The sequence below is a fragment of the Fomitopsis serialis genome, assembly GCF_022376445.1.
Source record: "Fomitopsis serialis strain Sig1Antser10 chromosome Unknown B0H18scaffold_19, whole genome shotgun sequence".
Classification (NCBI taxonomy): Eukaryota; Fungi; Basidiomycota; class Agaricomycetes; order Polyporales; family Fomitopsidaceae; genus Fomitopsis; species Fomitopsis serialis.
In genome coordinates this window covers 72,643-90,091 of record NW_025954979.1, presented here as the reverse complement: position 1 = coordinate 90,091, position 17,449 = coordinate 72,643, and the positions used below count along the sequence as shown (strand labels likewise).

General features: G+C 54.5%; 4 protein-coding genes across 4 annotated transcripts; 2 read left to right on the top strand and 2 right to left on the bottom strand.

The window, feature by feature from the left end:
- Window positions 1–10: 10 nt before the first annotated feature.
- Window positions 11–590, bottom strand: B0H18DRAFT_860347 (uncharacterized protein; the record flags this gene model as incomplete). The annotated part of the gene is made up of 3 exons (XM_048039708.1): window positions 11–259; window positions 312–461; window positions 516–590. Coding segments are annotated over 3 exons (474 nt in total), but the record flags the coding sequence as incomplete, so codon positions are not given.
- B0H18DRAFT_1084048 (uncharacterized protein) lies at window positions 571–8,321 on the top strand (the record flags this gene model as incomplete). Its single annotated transcript, XM_048031739.1, is given in 20 exon segments — window positions 571–643; window positions 924–1,490; window positions 1,510–1,537; window positions 1,583–1,718; window positions 1,745–1,791; window positions 1,836–2,432; window positions 2,486–3,183; window positions 3,246–3,319; window positions 3,364–3,419; window positions 3,461–5,423; window positions 5,474–6,605; window positions 6,656–6,761; window positions 6,821–7,038; window positions 7,091–7,261; window positions 7,311–7,414; window positions 7,469–7,615; window positions 7,672–7,762; window positions 7,815–7,976; window positions 8,030–8,184; window positions 8,241–8,321. The coding sequence occupies 20 exon segments, from the start codon at window positions 571–573 to the stop codon at window positions 8,319–8,321; spliced, it is 6,606 nt and encodes a 2,201-aa protein (XP_047895511.1).
- A 215-nt stretch (window positions 8,322–8,536) lies between these two features.
- Window positions 8,537–10,374, bottom strand: B0H18DRAFT_1084047 (Low temperature viability protein-domain-containing protein; the record flags this gene model as incomplete). Its single annotated transcript, XM_048031738.1, has 7 exons — window positions 8,537–8,730; window positions 8,780–9,055; window positions 9,115–9,243; window positions 9,290–9,337; window positions 9,379–9,667; window positions 9,751–10,179; window positions 10,234–10,374. 7 exons carry the CDS (start codon window positions 10,372–10,374, stop codon window positions 8,537–8,539), a joined length of 1,506 nt encoding a protein of 501 aa, XP_047895510.1.
- Window positions 10,375–10,553: 179 nt separating this feature from the next.
- B0H18DRAFT_995740 (uncharacterized protein) lies at window positions 10,554–17,429 on the top strand. Its single transcript, XM_048045356.1, has 26 exons — window positions 10,554–10,747; window positions 10,803–10,848; window positions 10,901–10,973; window positions 11,025–11,252; window positions 11,306–11,457; window positions 11,508–12,746; window positions 12,797–13,231; window positions 13,285–13,404; window positions 13,457–13,618; window positions 13,669–13,779; window positions 13,831–14,058; window positions 14,116–14,183; window positions 14,236–14,592; window positions 14,649–14,793; window positions 14,828–14,914; window positions 14,986–15,050; window positions 15,083–15,172; window positions 15,226–15,416; window positions 15,473–15,545; window positions 15,619–15,669; window positions 15,702–16,251; window positions 16,299–16,330; window positions 16,390–16,508; window positions 16,559–16,667; window positions 16,718–17,316; window positions 17,371–17,429. The coding sequence occupies exons 1-25, from the start codon at window positions 10,707–10,709 to the stop codon at window positions 17,052–17,054; spliced, it is 5,109 nt and encodes a 1,702-aa protein (XP_047895509.1). The 5' UTR covers window positions 10,554–10,706; the 3' UTR covers window positions 17,055–17,316; window positions 17,371–17,429.
- The last annotated feature ends 20 nt before the right edge of the window (window positions 17,430–17,449 follow it).

The window sequence follows — 17,449 nt, the reverse complement described above, 5'->3', positions numbered from 1 at the left end:
CCATGTCATCTTCCGCTGCTTCTCGCTCTTTAGCATCCTTCAAGCGAGTTAGTGCGTCCAAAATAGCTTTCCAAGCGTCGCGCTCCACCCGTTCTTCTTGCAGTCCGCGGCTGCCTTTATCATAGTCGCCGTCAGCAGACGGCACGCCCACACCAAGCGCAGGCGGAATGAACCCTGGAGGCGGCGCGTTAATGGCGGATGGTGCGATGCGGGATTGTCGGATGTGGGCAAGGGAGGAACGGATGGCTATGTGGATGGCCTGAGGTGGCATCGTGAATACCGGATAGCAGGACAAGCAGTGGAGGGCTCACGTCAAGTCTCTCGAAATACTCGCTCACTTCCAGGACAAACTGTTCAGATCGCTCGCCACCCTGCGGTAAACCATCCTCCGGGCCGTCCGTTTGAGGAAGAGTTAACAGGGACATGGACGAGGCTGCTAGAGTGAGCAGCCGGCTGATATCCTGTCGTATATGACCTCAGCCCCTGCTCGCACTCTACTGGTCTGGACACCGCACCTTCTCGACCTCTCCCAGAGCATATATCTGTCGCGCTGTGCGACTGGACACCCATATGGGGTCCATACCAACTTCGTCGTTAGTCTGGTTATCCGTGGTCATGGGTGCGCTCCCGTTTGCGGCCATTGGTGAGAATAGTACCAAGGTGAGCACACAATGCAAAGTCGTCTAGAAGTAAGGCGAAACTGGGTGAAAGCGTGGCCTCAGTCAGGCTCGTAAAACGGGCGCTCTGCTGTAGTGCATGTGAATGGAGCGCTTGCATGGCTTGACGTCCTGCAGCCATATTGTCTGTTCAGACATCATCATGCTCCTTTGCCTGCCCCTCCATCTCTAACGCGCTGCATACGGCGTAGACTATAGAGCCAGCGTTTGTCGACGCGCGGATGGACTCCTCGTCGGTTACTGCAGGTTCTTCTAGTTCTACTAATGCACATCCTCCTTCGTCCAGCGAGCCGTCCACTCGCTCACGCAGTAGCACCAAGATCGTCGACGATGTAACGAGCCTCACTTCTTTCAATCCATTCTCCGAAGAAGATGAGCACGACCAGTCCTCTTATGCCCTAGTAACGTCGCTATTTTCCAAGGTTCGAAACACCCTCGCAGCTCCTCTGCAGTCAGCTGTCACGTCTGGCACTCCTGGGCCCTCCAATACCGGTTATGCACAGACAGGGCAAACGGCTGAGCAACGACGCCCCTCCCTATCGAATGCGACCTCCAACCAGTCGAACAAGTCCTCGGACCGGAGCAACCGCTTCAATGTCGCCGCGTCGCGTCCTGCTCCTCCGCAGGTGTCGCTAACTCCAGTCGTATCCGAGACCCCTTCATACGACATTGACTACGACAGACCGCCATCTCGCAATGGATCCCTCTATACCCCAGACACTCCGGACGGCGGCGTGTATGGTACAGCCATCCCGGGATTTCCTATCCAGGACAGTGATGCCAGAAGCATCAGGACGCAGGGTAGTCTAGAAGGTCGCTTCCGTTTCTAAAGTGATACGAAGGATACGAGGAGAGGGTGAGTGTGTGTCGTTCGCGTGTACCATAGCAAGCTCAATGTGCTGTAGGTTATCTCGGGACTATTGGATGGACGACAAGTTGTGTAAGGAATGCTACGACTGCAAGAGTGTGTTCACGGCATGGCGTCGGAAGCACCACTGTCGTATTTGCGGGCAGGTCTTCTGTTCTCGCTGCGCATCCAATGTGATCAAGGGCGCCGCTTCGGGCAGGAGGGCATGGTCCGCGTTTGTAACCTCTGCTTGGAGAAGTGGCCAAGGTGGGCGATGACGACGACGACGACGGACGGTCCGTCACGTCTAGTATGGCTTCACCCTTCGCCACGCACCAACTCGGTCAATTCGGTTCCGACTCGTTTTCATTTTCCCTCGCAAACCAGCCCCAGTCTCCGTTTGCTGCGTCACAGCTGTTTGGACGTACGGATGAGCCGTTCAATCTGTTCTCCATCGCCGAGACTAAAAGGCATCCTGGCTTCAGTGATGCCTTTCTATCGTTCGAACCAGCTACGCCCTTCGACGACTTCCGCGGTGATAGGACGATTCGAGAGAATCCTGTCCCTTTCCGCCGTACCTTCGCGGAAGAGGACAAGGATAACCTTGCACTGTCGGAGAGGTTCAACAATGACGACTCTCCAACCGCTCCGGGGGCGAAGACACCCATCGACTTTCCCGTCACAGTCCCTGTATCGATGGATGGCGCGACGAGCTCGGTGCAGTTCCCGGCTAGTTCTCCGGATCATAGCCATCCGTTTGAGAGCCCAGGAATGCTCAGGTCGCGATTCAACTCATACGCCGACTTCGATCCTTCGACTCCATTCATTCGCAGTAGAGTGCAGAGTCGACTGAACGAGAATTTCAATTTCGGCGAACCGGGGTGGCGGATGAGGCGCGAGAGCACGGCGTAAGTGCATTTCGTGAAACTTTGATACATGCAGGGGTTGAGCCATGGTCCAGTTATGCCCAGGAACTCAATCTCATCTCCATGTTCCACCTCCGGATCATGCTCAGGCAGCTGCTGACGGCCGAGCAGATACCCAACGTCGGAGAGTGGGAAGAGACCTTGCTCACGCTCAGCCTACGAATCGCACGCGAGCTCACGTTTACGGCGCATCCACAACGCCAGGGTGCGGACATGGATGTCCGACGGTACGTGAAGATCAAGAAGATTCCGGGTGGTGCACCAAGGGATTCGGAGTACGTTGATGGGGCGGTCATCACGAAAAACGTCGCGCACAAGCAGATGCTGAGGACGCAGCGTAACCCACGCGTGATGTTGGTCACATTTCCGCTCGAGTTTCACAGGGTGGAGGGGCAGTACATGCACTTCGGTCAGATTCTACGGCAAGAGAAGGACTACCTCGGCAACCTTGCCACTCGTATCGCTGCGTTGCGTCCACATGTCGTATTGGCGGAGAAATCTGTCTCGAGGCTCGCGCTCGATGCACTAGCCAAACATCGGATCGCCGTCGCCAGGACCGTCAAACCTTCTGCGGTACAGTTCGTTGCGAGGATGACGCAGGGCGACGTGTTCTCCTCAATGGACAAGCTCGCCTTGGAACCCCGTCTGGGCCACTGTACCCGCTTCCGCATTCAGACATTCGATCACCCCCTCATCCCTGGTCGGCGGAAGACATACATGCGCTTCGAAGGATGTAACCCGGAGATGGGCTGCACAATCGTCTTGAGGGGCGGCGACATGATACTCTCCGGCGAGTGAAGAAGGTCACTCGTTTCCTCGCGTTCATAGTGCGCAACCTGAAACTGGAGACGCATCTGTGGAAGGACTCGGTTATCACCTTGCCCGCCCTCACGCGGAAGCTACGCCTGCGCAGACAGCCTACCCCTCGGTGCCCATATCCGGCCCTAGCTCGTCCACCCCGCCCCTTACGTTATTGCGCCGAAGCTGCAGTCAGCTTCATCGCCTCTCAGCGGTATATCCGAGAACCATGCCGAGGCACACTCCAACATGGACGACCTGCCAGACGAGGAGGCGGAGCAGCTACGCCTCTCCAAACGGATCGAGGAGTCCCTCGAGCCATATCGCAGGACGTTCATATCGGTGTCTGCGACACTCCGATTCCCGCCGCCATACCCCATACGACGGCTGAAGGAGCTTGACGACGAGCTTTTCCGGGTTAAGCGAGAATGGGAGGACGAGATCGTCCACAGGGAGGAGACAGCTACGTCAGAGCATAGGCAGGAAGAGACGATCACGCATGGCCAAGAGGCAACTATCACCGCGGGACGGGCAGAAACTCCAGATCCAAACGACATCGCGGCGCAGATCGAGTCGCTGCACATGCCAGACATCCTTACAACCCCCACTGTTGCAAATTTGCCCAGAGACGGTCCTGGCTATTTCGACCTGACTCCGACAGTCTCACAAGTCGTCGCAGCTTCTCCAGTCCCTCTGACCCCTGCCGAAGAAGCCCCGACACAACTGAAAACGGTTGAGGACATACGGCTTGAGAGCCGTCTCAGCTATGTGAAGTGGCAACACGCTGAACAGCGACGGATCTGGGAATGGTACCTTCGGAAGAACAATGACGATTTCAATGTGGAGAAATATCAGTGCATCAGCTTGTGGGAGGCTACGATGCCGACCACTGAGCTTGGTTTGCATAGGGCGTGCTTCCCTCCGAAGCTCAGATACATCACCTTCTATGGGGAAAACGACTGCACTTTGGGTCAGTTCATAGAGAAGACCGTCATGGACACCCTCGTTCTGTTTCTGGACCCGAAGGCGATCTGCGACAACAAGAGCTGTAATGAGCCCTTGGCCCGTCACGGCAGGGTGTACGTCCACAACGAGACGCGACTTCTCGTCGTGGTCGAGCAATGGGATGGACAAATCGTTAATCGCACGTCTGCTAACGACGGCATCATCACCTGGAGTGTTTGCCGGCTATGTCGATTGGCTACGCCCTTCATCCCCGTATCTCCAGAGATGCAGAGGTACTCGTTTGCGAAGTTCTTGGAGCTCCACTTCTACCCAGCAGACGTCCAGCTTGTCCAAGGAGCAGGGTGCCAGCACAACATCTACCAGCATCACATCCGATACTTTGCGATCCGCGGCATGACTGTACGATTCCAGGCGGACCCAATCACTTTGCACGAGATCGTCTACCCTCCCATGCGCATCCGCGTTCGCCCTGAAACCCAGCTGGAGATCAGGAACACTGATTTTGAGCGCCTTAATCGTCGCAATGAACTCTGGTACACCGCTTTGATCGACGACCTCAAGCTCATCAACATCGATGCCGCCACAGGGGACGAGGAAGCAGACGCAAGACTAACCGCGGAGGTCAACATCCTGATCAGCAAAGCAGAATGGGAGAAGCAGGACATTGCCAGGCTGATCAACAGGATCTACCGTGAGACGCCTCCAACAGATACTCTTGCGTTGAACCAAGTTCGAGCATATCGCCAAGACAAGATTGTTGCATGGCAGCAAGACTTCGACAAGCTCCCGAAGCCGAGGCTGACGCAGCCTCTCGATCGTGGCAGCCGGAAAGCGTCGGCCTTCGGGTCTGTCAGAGGGTTCTTTCCTGGGCCACGGAAGCCTGGGTACTATGGACATTACGGGTCACTGGAAAAGGACCACAACGTCTCTGAAGCGGAAGACAATACACCTATCACCATCAGACGAGCTACCGGCGACTCTTTCACGTCTACGTCGTCAGCGTCAGATGCGTCAGAGTCTGAGACACTCCCCGAGAAGGCACCAGAAGCTACGCCAGTGCCTCAGAAGATACCAAATCTTGTGGTGGATGAGCAAGCCGTTGTGACTGTCGTACTGCCTAGTCCGAAATCGGGTGGTGAAAGTGACTCTACTATAGGTGCTGATAGAGGGGAGGTGTGTTCGCCGGATGCCTTAATGTCTCCGCCTCCTGTAAGTCAGTTGCCGCATCTGTGTACATCATGTCTCTTAAACCTTTTCAGGCGGCTCCGGATAAGGCGGGTGTCGACCGCTCTTCATCCCAGTTGTCTCGATTACCCAGGCGTTCGTTCCATTATCCAAATGTCGCAGAGCTCGTCAAGAAGTACCAGGACTTCCTACCCGCGCAAGGAGTGGAAGAACTGACCAAAACTGCATTTCCTCCGGCGTCTCTCCAGTCGGACAGCGAACAGGAAGGTCCAAGTGACATTCCTCCCCGCGTGCGCTCTAAACCTCGCCGACAAGCTCTGAGGACAAAAACCTCCGTGTCCGACTTCGAGTCAGGTTATGCTGCCAACATTGCTCCGCGGTACCTCACTCACGCAAAGAGGGTACATGGCGTGACTGGCAGTCGTATCCCGGGACCTCTGGTGTCGTCTTTTGATTCCCGCGTTGCGTCGAGACAGACATCGCCCGACAAGCGATCCGCTAGCGCACGTCATGATGCACATACCAAGGCAACGAAACCCTCACCTCCGCTATCTCGTTCTGGTTCCATTGTCGTCAGCGGGAAGAAGAAAGGAAAGGCCGCAGTTCGTGGTCTCGGTACAGAGAAGATGACATCGTCTCGTCCGACCTCTAACTCGGGACCGAAGAACACATTCAGAAGACAGGCAGGAGCCGGGAGTAAAGTCTCCAATATAGCCAAACATTTCGAACGTATGAATCGAGACAATGAACGCTCGACCCGCCGATATGCCGTCATTCGGGGACGACGCCCTCGTCCAGTGGCATCTGCTCGAGCCAGGGTCGAGGTCTTGGACAGTATCAAAGACGCCATACGAGACGAGGCTGATAGTTCAGACTCAAGTGAAGCAGATGACGAAGGTGAAGGAGAGGAGGAACCAGAACAAACGAAGCGTGTTGAATCGCCGGTGCCTGACACAACTACAGAGACAGAGGAGACCGGACAAGCAGAGCCCGACAACGCAAGTATCTCGAGTACATTGCCGGATGAGTCCAAGCAGGAAGAACAGGTGCCTGTACCCTCCGTCCAGGTTTCTGACCAGCTTGCCCCTTCCGTCTCGAGCTCGCCGGTACTGGCGGCAATGACACATGGACCCGCTCCCCCGACATCACCTGCACCTGAGCTTGAAGTGGGGCCTAGCGGCACTGAGCGACACTCCATACTAAAGCGTTGTCTGGGTTTTGGCCGCAACCGATCCCTCAGCCTCGTCAGCGCACAGAGCCGGACGGGGAAGATCCGATGTCTGATCCCGAACATATCTTCCGAAACTCCTCTATGGTAGTTAGGACGGATGAACCAACGTCAATCATCGCGTTGGCCTTGAAGTGAGTCATTGGATATGTCTTCGAATCTTGTGCTCAATTTGTGCTCTTTGTGCTCGCAGTTCTCCTCAGTATCGTGACATGTTGGCGAGGTCCAGAGCGGAGAAGCGTCAGACTAAGGAGCCCAAGTTGACCGATGGTGGCGAAGCCTTCATGCCCGATGATAGATCAGTAGCCGAGTCAACGTCTACATGGGGAGTGGTCAATGTGGACAGTTCAGACGACTGGGACCCTACACAGGATTTGCGAGTTCCATCCTCGAAGCAGCCTTGGGCTATCTGTGAGGATTTCACGTTTGCGTTTGGGACGTTGCGTTACTCATATCCTATCAGCATTCGAAAGTGGCGGGCTGACCATCAGCTGCACTGTCCTGTTCCCCGAGCAATTTGATGCGCTCCGTCGTACATACGATTGTGAACGCAGCATGATCGAGTCGCTGGCAAGGTGTGTTAAATGGGATGCAAGTGGCGGAAAGTCGGGATCAGTATTCTTGAAGACCCTCGGTACGTAGTGTGGCCCTTGCTTGTAGGGTCTCGACTGACAGAGGCACAGATGACCGATTCATAGCGAAGGGGCTGTCGCGGCCTGAGCTTCAGGCAATGGAGACTTTCGCGCCTGCTTACTTCGATTACATGTCATCTGCGGTCGTGGCGGATGTGAGTGATATTCTCGCGGGAAACACAGATGATTTTTCTGAAACGATGCAATAGCGACCAACACTACTTGCCAAGATCTTTGGTTGCTTCAAGATCACCTTCCGTAAGACCCATAGCCACGAAGGCCCCAGTAAAGCCAAAGTGACTCAGATGAACCTAATGGTCATGGAGAACCTGTTCTACGATCGCCGTTTCTCGAAGGTAAGGCTCATTGTACGTTCACCCGTCAATCGAATGTTTAGAAAGTCCTGGCGTAGATCTACGACCTGAAAGGTTCCACTCGCAACCGCCATGTCCAATCCACTGGGCGAGAAAACGAGGTATTGCTGGATGAAAATCTGGTAGAGAGTATGTGACTGGTTACTTGCGTTCACGTTCGTCACTCTGAGGTTCTCTCTAGCTGCTCATTTGTCCCCGTTCTACTTGCGTGAACACTCCAAGCGGATCCTCCGAGGCTCTCTGTATAACGATAGCAAGTTTCTTGCCGACATCAACGTCATGGACTACTCTCTAGTTGTCGGTGTTGATAGCGTCAATAACGAACTTGTGGTCGGGATCGTCGGTAGGTGACTGGTATGGCAGTACTGTATGGATTCTTTATTAACGCTTGCACAGATTATGTTCGCACGTACACTTGGGACAAGAAACTGGAGAGCTGGGTCAAGGATTCTGCATTCCTCGGAGGAGGAACCAAGGGTGAACCTACTATCATTGGCCCGAAGCAGTACAGACAGCGCTTCCTCAGCGCAATGGAGCGGTACTTCCCCTTGGTCAGTGGCCGCCACCGTTGTTTATTCGACTTATGGACTAACACATGATCTCACAGGTACCGGATAGGTGGATGAAGCAACACGACTCCCCTGAGGAAGAAGGGAACTCTCTTCTTGACTTATGGCCAGATTGGTGAACAAACCGATGAGCACGATCCTTTTCACGACCTGTCGACGTTTGCCCTCATTTCTACTTACTTGCTTTCGCTGTCAATCCTTTTTGCTGTAAATATGTGTAGCATTAGATACCATCCAATGCCGTTAGGTAGGATACCCCGCATGTTATCCTTGTACAGTACTTTACCCGGAACACCGATGTACAGTAGAGCTTCTACACGTAGTTGCTAATGCATCATAGCTTGCGAGCTTTTGTCTTCTCCTTGTTGGCCAAAGTCCGATTCTGTCGTTTCGCTTCCGAGGAGAACTCCTCCTTAGTCGCTTTCTTGTCAAGTCGACGTTGCTGCCGCTCCGCCTTCACGGCTTGCTTCCGGGCCTTCTTGTCGTCCTTAGACTCGTTCTTCGGCCGAGAGACGGTGATTCGTTGCACTAAACGCTAGCGTCAGTACGACGTCAAGTGCGGGTTGGAGACACAAACCTCTTGAATCATCCTCCGACTCCGACTCCGAGGTTGAGTCCGTGGGTGGTCGTGACTGAGGCTGCTTTCCGTCCACAACTGGCAAGCCGGTCTTCGGGTCTAGTCGAATTCTCGCGATGAGTTTGTCTTGCCGCGCCTTTATCAAACGCGGGTGATTCTCCAGATTGCTGTATGTCGCTACAAGGAAGCTGAGATCAAAGCGAGACGTAGAGCAATGTCGGATTGACTCACTCAGGATAGTCTCGCAATCCCACCGCCCCTGCTTCTCGTCAACATCTAACGGCATCAGAATGTCGCCTGCCTCGCTGTTGTCATCCTCATTTCGTCGCGCAGACGAGCCCCTCCGAATGCTTTGCGGATCGTGTCGAGCTTCTCCGCAGCGGTGTCGCCATGGAGGACATGGCGCATCTTGCCACCGAGGATCTCGTAGTTATCGAGGAACTCGTGCATCATAGCGTCGAAGTCTCGCGGGTAGTGATCAGTTCGGGTGCCTCGTCAGATTCGTCCGACAAGCCTTCCTCCTCCTCCTCTCCTCGTCCGAGTCGTATTGTTTTGGATCTGCATCGCCAAACAATGATATAACGTTGGGACAGGCTAACTTGTAGTAACGCCTACCTCCTCAAACCGCTCGTCCAGCATAGTCAAACCCTCGTTTCGGAACATCGAGGAACTACTCATGCTGTATCCTGAAGCGTTCGAAGAGCCCTTTCGCCGCTTCTTGCCCCCGACGACAGAAAACTGTGGAAGCGTCCCGACAGTGTCTCCGCCTCTGAATACCGTCGATGTCGGATGCGTCGGTCGGAGGTGCCTCCTTCTGAGCTTTTTTGAATCTTGCAAAGCGTGCCTCCCAACTGCTACCTCGTCCTCTTCCGACGCAGTCTCCTCGCCCTTTGCAGCAGAGTCTCCGCCTCAAACCATCCTCCTGAAATTGAAGTCGAGATGTTCATCTGGGCAAGTTCGCCCTTAGCGACAAGCTCGCCAAAGAAGTCATCGTCTAGGTCGTCATCGACGAATGCATCATCCTCCAATGCCTCCAAAGTTTGCCTGAGATGTGGGTCAAGATCAGGTTGAAAGCCGACTATCGAGGATGGTATGTTCTGTTGCGCCTCATAGTTCCTGGGTATCTCCGAGGTGGATGGAAGGACGCCTGGGGGTAGGTCTAGTAGTTCTATGGGGTCTTTCGACTTGCCCTTGCCCTTGGTCTTGACAGGAGCCTCGACGAGAACGCTATCCACACCAGCCTCCTGAACGCCGACGGGGCGCATATGTTTCATGTAATCATATTCAGTATCGTCGAAGTAGACCCCGTAGAGTGCGGCCTCGCCGATGTTGGCTCGCTCCTTGTCGTGAGCGAGCTCGGAGGGGGAGAGGAACTTCTCTAGGTCTGCCCTAGACTTTCCCTGCGCCGCAGGTCACCTAAAATGTACGGCGACATGCGCGTTGTCTACACGCACCTTAGCGACATTCCCTCGCTCGAAGGCCCTCAGGACACGCTGACTAGCTTCGGGATCGTGTATGAGAGGATCGCGCTGCGAACGATGCACGAGTTGGAAGTGCTGTGCTCCAGGTTGACGGAATAAAGACTTTGGAGGCATTTTAGACTGCACGGTGAGCGAAGGAGGAGGACGGATACGAGGAGCGGGCCGCGATGTGTGGCTGCTACTTGCCCAGATTTCTGAACAAGATGAGATTCCGATCCACGAGGAACACGGCGCTAAGCACATGGACAATGGGCGTCACACGCGGGGTTACATAATCACATCTAACGTCGTCGCGGCGGAGGTCTCTCCCAGCCTCGACGACGCTGCTTGTCGCCGCGTCGACCGTGCTTGCTCTACTCACTCTTACACGTCTCATTGTTGCTCATTCACATTCCAAGTGCTTCCCAACCTTTGACGCATCTTTGGTGGCCGTCGACACGTCCGAAATGCAGCGGGAGCATGTTCGCAGAGGGTTCACCATATACGTGTTTTCTCCCTCTTGCCTGCCTGCTGAGGATTGACACGTTTCTCGTCTCTACTAGTCATCAAAAGGTTGTGCTGGAGATTGACTTCTCCGGCAGTCTCTGGGTACGAGACCGCCGATTTTGACGAGAGGCGGAGTTAGCTAAGCTCGCTGTAGGGTTACACGGAACTCACCGTAGTCCCCGCAAGCAAGGAATTGAAGACACTCCATCTTCATTCAAGGCAGTGCAGTACGTTCTAGAATTGAGACGAAGGCTGCGCTGAGCTGAACGAGTACCCAGCGATACATTCGGTCACCGTCGGTTCTCATCCTGCGGACTTCGTCTGTCATGACCCCTTCACCAATCTCAACATCTCCAATCCCCAGGATGTCCATGTTCACCCGGAGCTCAAGCGAAAGGTGTACTCTGCGCTTGCTGAAGGCGACGAGGGCGAATTATCGATTGCGATCCCGAAAGAGGTTTCTCTCAGGCAATCGGGGCATGCTGCTGCGGGCATTGCTAGCGAAGGTGCGTCATCTCGATGATGTTCATTGACTTGTATATGGAAGACCGTTTGCCAGCTGCAACTCCTGAACCCCAAACACCTGGGCCAATGTCTCAGCCAGCGCTTCCCGTACCGGAGTTCAGCCCTATCACGGTGAATATCGCCTATAGCGTGCGGAATCCTGCGGATGGACTACAATTTGTGCTCCCGACTGATACATATCCATATGTAAGTCCTAGTTCCTTGTGACGCCACAGTCGTCGATGACAATGGAACAGCGCGTACCACACGTATACACCACACCTTCATGTCCAGACGCAGCCCGATGTTGGGTACCCTGCATTGACAACGTATGGGAGAAGTGTACATGGGAATTCGAATTCGTCGTTCCAAGATACCTGGAGCAGCGGGAAGACACGCCCATGAATGATGAAGAGCCACTCGAAGGCGACAGTCCCACAGTCGTCGTTTGTAGCGGCGAGCTGGTCGAACAAGTTTCCCATCCCTACAACTCCAACAAGACGAAATTCCTCTTCTCGCAAAGCACCTTGACGTCCGTACAGCACGTTGCTTTTGCCGCCGGGCCATTCCACGTCCAACCTATCCCCGCCGATCTCAGCGCTGCTGAAGATGCGTCCGGGACCATGCAACCCCTCATGCACGCATTCTGTCTCCCGGGTCACGAAGGACTTCTCGCGAACTCCGTTTCCTTCATGCGTTCGGCCATGAGCTTCTACTCAACAGAGTTCGGCTCTTACCCATTTGGCTCTCACAAGCTTGCCTTCGTGGATGAAATGCCGACACAAAGATTCGACAGCGCTACGTTATCCCTGGTCACTGTAGACCTACTGCATGGCGAGGACGCTATAGATCAAGTTTTCGAAACTCGACATTGCCTGAGCCATGCGCTCGCCTGCCAGTGGATGGGCATCAACATCCAGCAGAAGACGTGGTCGGATACGTGGCTGGTCAATGGCCTCGGCTTGTATATTGCGGGTCTCTTCACTCGCAAGCTGCTTGGCGGTAACGAGTACCGGTTCAAGCTGAAGAAGGACATGGAACGTGTGCTTCAGCTGGACAACGGCGCCATGCCGCCCATTTGTCAACCGCAACAGCTGGATCCCCCTGATTCGTCCACACTGCCCTTCATTAATTTGAAGTCACCTCTCGTCCTTCACATCCTTGACCGACGTCTTGGCAAGTCGGGTACGTCGTTAGGCCTGTCGCGAGTCCTTCCCAAGGTATTCTTGTCCGCTATCAGCGGCGAGATGCCGAACAACCTCATCTCGACACATTCATTCCTGCGGACATGTCGCAAGGTGAGCGGCATCGACCCACGTTCCTTCGCGGAACAATGGATATACGGGAGTGGGTGTCCTACGTTCGGGTTTTCTGCAACCTTCAACCGAAAGAAGATGGCCGTCGAGATCTCGATGCGCCAGGACGCACCGGCTTTCAAGGTGCACGAAAACAACGAGGTTGGGAAGGCACTGATGAAGCCAGTGTCGTTCTTCGAGGTATGTAGGCTTTTCACCAGGTGCTGACATTGTCTAACACATGGCTGCAGGGCCAAATGACTATCCGAATCCACGAGGCCGACGGGACCCCTTACGAACATGTCCTGGACATTCGGAGCCCATACAAACGCTACGAAGTCCCGTTCAACACGAAGTACAAGCGAGTACGACGGAACACGAAGCGGTACCTTGCGCGGCAGGCCGCCGCTCAGGCGGCCGCGGAAGGAGACGCTGAGGCAGCTGCCGCAATGGACATGGTCGACATGGGATTCGGACTAGAGATATGGGAGAACGAGAAAGAGCGCGAGAACTGGAAAGTGGCGGACTGGACCGAGGAAGACGAACAGAGCATGGCGGGACAGACATACGAATGGATCCGGATCGACGCGGATTTCGAGTGGATCGCGGCCATCGCGTTCGACCAGAAGGACTACATGTGGGTGTCACAGCTACAACGGGATCGAGATATCGTGGCGCAATACGAGGTACGACGGCTTTCTTCGTGGTCTTCGTCCCAGTCTTATCGAGGCATTCTCAGGCAATTCAAGTGTTGACGAAGACTCCGAATCCTATCATCTCAAGTACGCTCACCAAGACCGTGCTTGTTTCCAACTACTTCTACCGGATACGCTGCGAGGCAGCTCAAGCGCTCGTAACAGTAAGTATGGCGATAGGTAGCACCGGTTGTCTTATTCATTCGCTGCTTGCAGTGCGCAATACAGAGGCTGGAGTGGTTGGGCCTATTCCACCTGTTCAAGCTGTTCCTGCGCTACTGTTACGAACCGGATGACTCCAAGCCGGACCTCTTCAGTCATACGTATGTGCCGAGACCCAACGACTTCAGTGACTTCGCGGAGTACTTTGTGCGGAAGGTACAGTGGTATTGTCTCCTTGCTGAATTGTTTGCTCACGAAGCGCACAGAGTTTGATACGCGCCGTATCAAGAGTACGGTTCGAGAACGGCAAGACGCCACCGATCGTCAGACAGTTCCTCGTTGACCAGCTGCGGTACAACGATAACACTTCCAACCCGGTGAGTTGGTCGGCGAAATGCGCTTGTCGCACCTCCGCTGATCCACTGTAGTACTCGGATGCATTATACATTTGCACAGTGATTTCTGCATTGGCATGTGCCACTATCTCTACGGTACCACCAGAGCGTGGCGAGTTCACCGCCATGGACTCGCAGCCAGTACAAGATGCCCAAGACGCCGATCTGCTCAAGCAGGCTCTCGCAGAGGTAGATCGATATCGCAGCATGGACAGATTAATACCGACGTACCACAACGTGGTCACCATCGCCGTGGTTGAGGTTCGTTCAGGGTTTCGTGTTAACTGCGGCATGACTTCAGCTCATCGTCGCTCCTAGTTTCACCTCATGCTCAGTGTGGCCAACCTTGTTCCTCACGATCCCCGTATATTCTTCTCATTGACACGGTAGGCAACCCTACATCATCTCGTGGAGGCCAAAATGCTTATGGTGTTTTAGCGAGGGTAACTACACCCAAGTCCGTATGGCGGCGTTCGATTACCTGTTCCTCACGAAATGGTACACGCCGAAGGTCATGCGCTACATCCTCGCGGTTATGGCCAACGACCCTTCCCGGCTCATCAGGCGACATGTAGCACAGAACGCATGCCTCAGTCTCGCACTCCTCGTATCCATGGGCGAGGTCAAGACGTTGAAGGAGTCGGAGTCGGTGCTCATTGAAGAAGATGGCAACGGTGCCGAGAAGACCAAAGAGAACAAGAAGAGCGACATGGATCTCATGATCAAGGCCTTCCGGAAGGATCGAGAGCTCGGGAAGAGCGAAGTGATCAGGGAATCCCTGATGCCCATCGCTTTGTATGTCCGTTGGCTTGTAAATCCAGACCACGTACTGATTCCTCGCTTCTCTGCAGAGCACCCGAGACAGACAACGAAGTCCGATGGTGCTTGCTCAAGCTCGCCGACTTGCTGATTCGTGGCGCTGAAGAGGCACCGCCCAAGGTCACTATCCACCTCCCGCCGACTCCAGTGACCGAAGTCGCACCTCCTATTCCCCCAGTCAAGCTTCCGCTTAAACGCGCCCGACGATCAGGACGGGAGGGCCGCCATCAGGACGCCAACTCTGCCCTTCGCGGGACCGCCGAAACTCAAGCTACCTCCGAGTAGCGTGCAGGGTGATGTATCTACAGGACACCTAGCGCCGCGGCAAGTCCTGTCCTCAGCAGACGTGATACTTTCTCCGTGCCGAAGGTCCCTCCGCCTAAGAAGGCACTAGCACCGGAAAAAAAGAAGCCACAGAACGTCCCGAAGGCTCAGTCGGCTGGAATGAGCTTGAACGACTTGCGAGCTTGTCGCAATGCTTGAAGAAGCTTCAAACCCACAAACGCGCTGCCGTCTTCCTGCAGCCTGTTGATCCCGTGCGGGACCATGCACCGAAGTGCGTTGTTTTCTTTGGTGCATCAGGCGCATGCCATCTGACCGGACTTTTAGTTACTTCGAGGTTATCAAGAATGCTATGGACTTGAGCACTATGAATGCCAAACTCGAGTCGGGGCAATATAAGGATCGGTTTGGATTCGAGGACGACTTCCGCCTGGTGATCAGTAACGCGAAGTCGTACAATGCGCCTGGCAGCTACGTTCACAGCGAGGCCCTGGCATTGGAGTCCTTCTTTGATAAGCGTAAGTCTATATTGATTGTTGTAACGACATTCCAATCCCTGACACCTCGATCTCAGAATGGGTGCGCATCAATAAGACTCTCGAGGCTGCAGATCGTGCTGCAGAGCCGCGAGATGTAGATCCTCCCCTGTGCCGACTAAAGCAGTCCCGGCTGCGCCGGTACCCCCTCCACCACGGCCTGCTCAGCGGCCTGCGCCGGCAGCTTCGGCCACCCGCGGCCGTCCATCAAACTGAAGGTAGGCGGCACAACGCCGTCGGAGGCACCACCAAAACCAGCTGCCAAAGCAAGGGTAAAAAGGTTCAACCGCGGTCGCCTTCGCCTCTGCCACGCCCGCCAACGCCAGATATTGATGATGGATCGGCCGATCTACTCGAAGAGGTCATCGCTATCGAGAGGGAGAAGAACGAGGGACGCAAACAGCGGGCTATCCAACCCGCAGAGAAGGAGAGGGAGAAGCACGCGCCGAAGCTTGTCATCGGCAAACGTAAGAAGCCCTCCGAGGATCCGACTGAGGACGAGATACTGGCCCTTGCGACACCGTCCAAGAAAGACCGGCCGGCGCCATCCGCACCTGTTGCGGGACCGTCTTCTGCTGCATCCGTACCAGCTCCCAAAGCGAAGCAGAATGGTGCTGCCCACACCAACGGTAGCGCCGTGCAAGTGAACAAAGCAAAAACTGCCAAAGCATCAGCCGTACCGTCCTCTGAACCGGCCGCTGAAGTTCGTCAGCGCGCTTCTGCTAAGGGCAAGGAGAAAGAGGTACCAACGCCGGTGGCTAAGCAGAAGAAAGCGGCCGTTCAGGCTACCCCTCTCAACGAGAAGAAGTGCAGAGAAGTTTTGAAGATATTGATGAAGCTGCCGGATGCCGCATCTTCTTGAAGCCGGTCGACCCCGTTTTGGATGGATGTCCGACGTGAGTATTCATCGTCGGGGTCCGTGTTTCCGAACGCGTTTTAACGACTATCATTGCAGCTACTACGATGAGATCAAGGAACCTATGGATTTCGGTACCATGTCTACGAAACTGAACGAGGGTGCTTACGTCACTATGGAGAACTTCGCCAAAGACGTTGACCTCATCTTCCGTAATTGTCGAACGTTCAATCCGCCGACCACGTATCCTATCACTTGCGCGCCGAAGTCGAACGTGTGTTCAAGAAGGAATGGGCGAAGGTTACGGAGAGGAAACTTGCGTGGAACGATAAGCGCAGCCTCCAAAGTGCCATGAACAAACTCGTCGCTGATCCGATGTATGTGGTGTAGCTTCTGCTGCACTTCTCTCACTGACGGAATTGTCCAGCTCTTTCGTCTTCCGTGAGCCCGTTGACCCCGAGTTACTGGGTATACCGACATACTTCGACGTCATCCCACGCAAAGATGCCCGTGACCTCCGGACCATCCGTCAAAAGTTGGATGCAGACAAGTACGACTCCGTCGAGGCTTGGGAGGCGGACATGGACCTGATGATCGATAACGCCATCCTGTTCAATGGAGCTGACTCGGAGGTTGGGCGAATTGCCGTCATCATGAGGAACAAGCGCAAGGAATTAGCGTCAGGTGTGAAGTCGACCGTCATGAAGCGCAAGGGCAGCGACAAGGGCACTCCGCAGCCTAGCAAGAAGGTGAAGTTGAGTTGATGTCGTATTCATTATTTGCTGTGTATCTGTACTGTTTGTCGTTGTGCATTGCTGTCATGTATTTTACCGCCTGCATACGTTACTCTGGATCCTGATAACTTAGTCGCAGCACGAGCGTAATAGAGAATGCATCTGGGAGTGGGGATTCTGTCATGGGTTGGCAAAGAGACTCCGAGCTAACTCATGCATGTACTGATCACGGCAACAGCCATCGTCTCTTGAGTTAGAGACGGAGGAAGTGACACGATACGCTCCTAACTTTCCTTTGACTAGATGAGCCATACATTGATTGCATGTAGCCGTCCACACATATGCACCTTCATGGGACATTGAAGCGTCGACGTTCAGCCAAATCAGCGTCACGGTCGATCGACTCGAAGGAGCTGCAGTGCTTA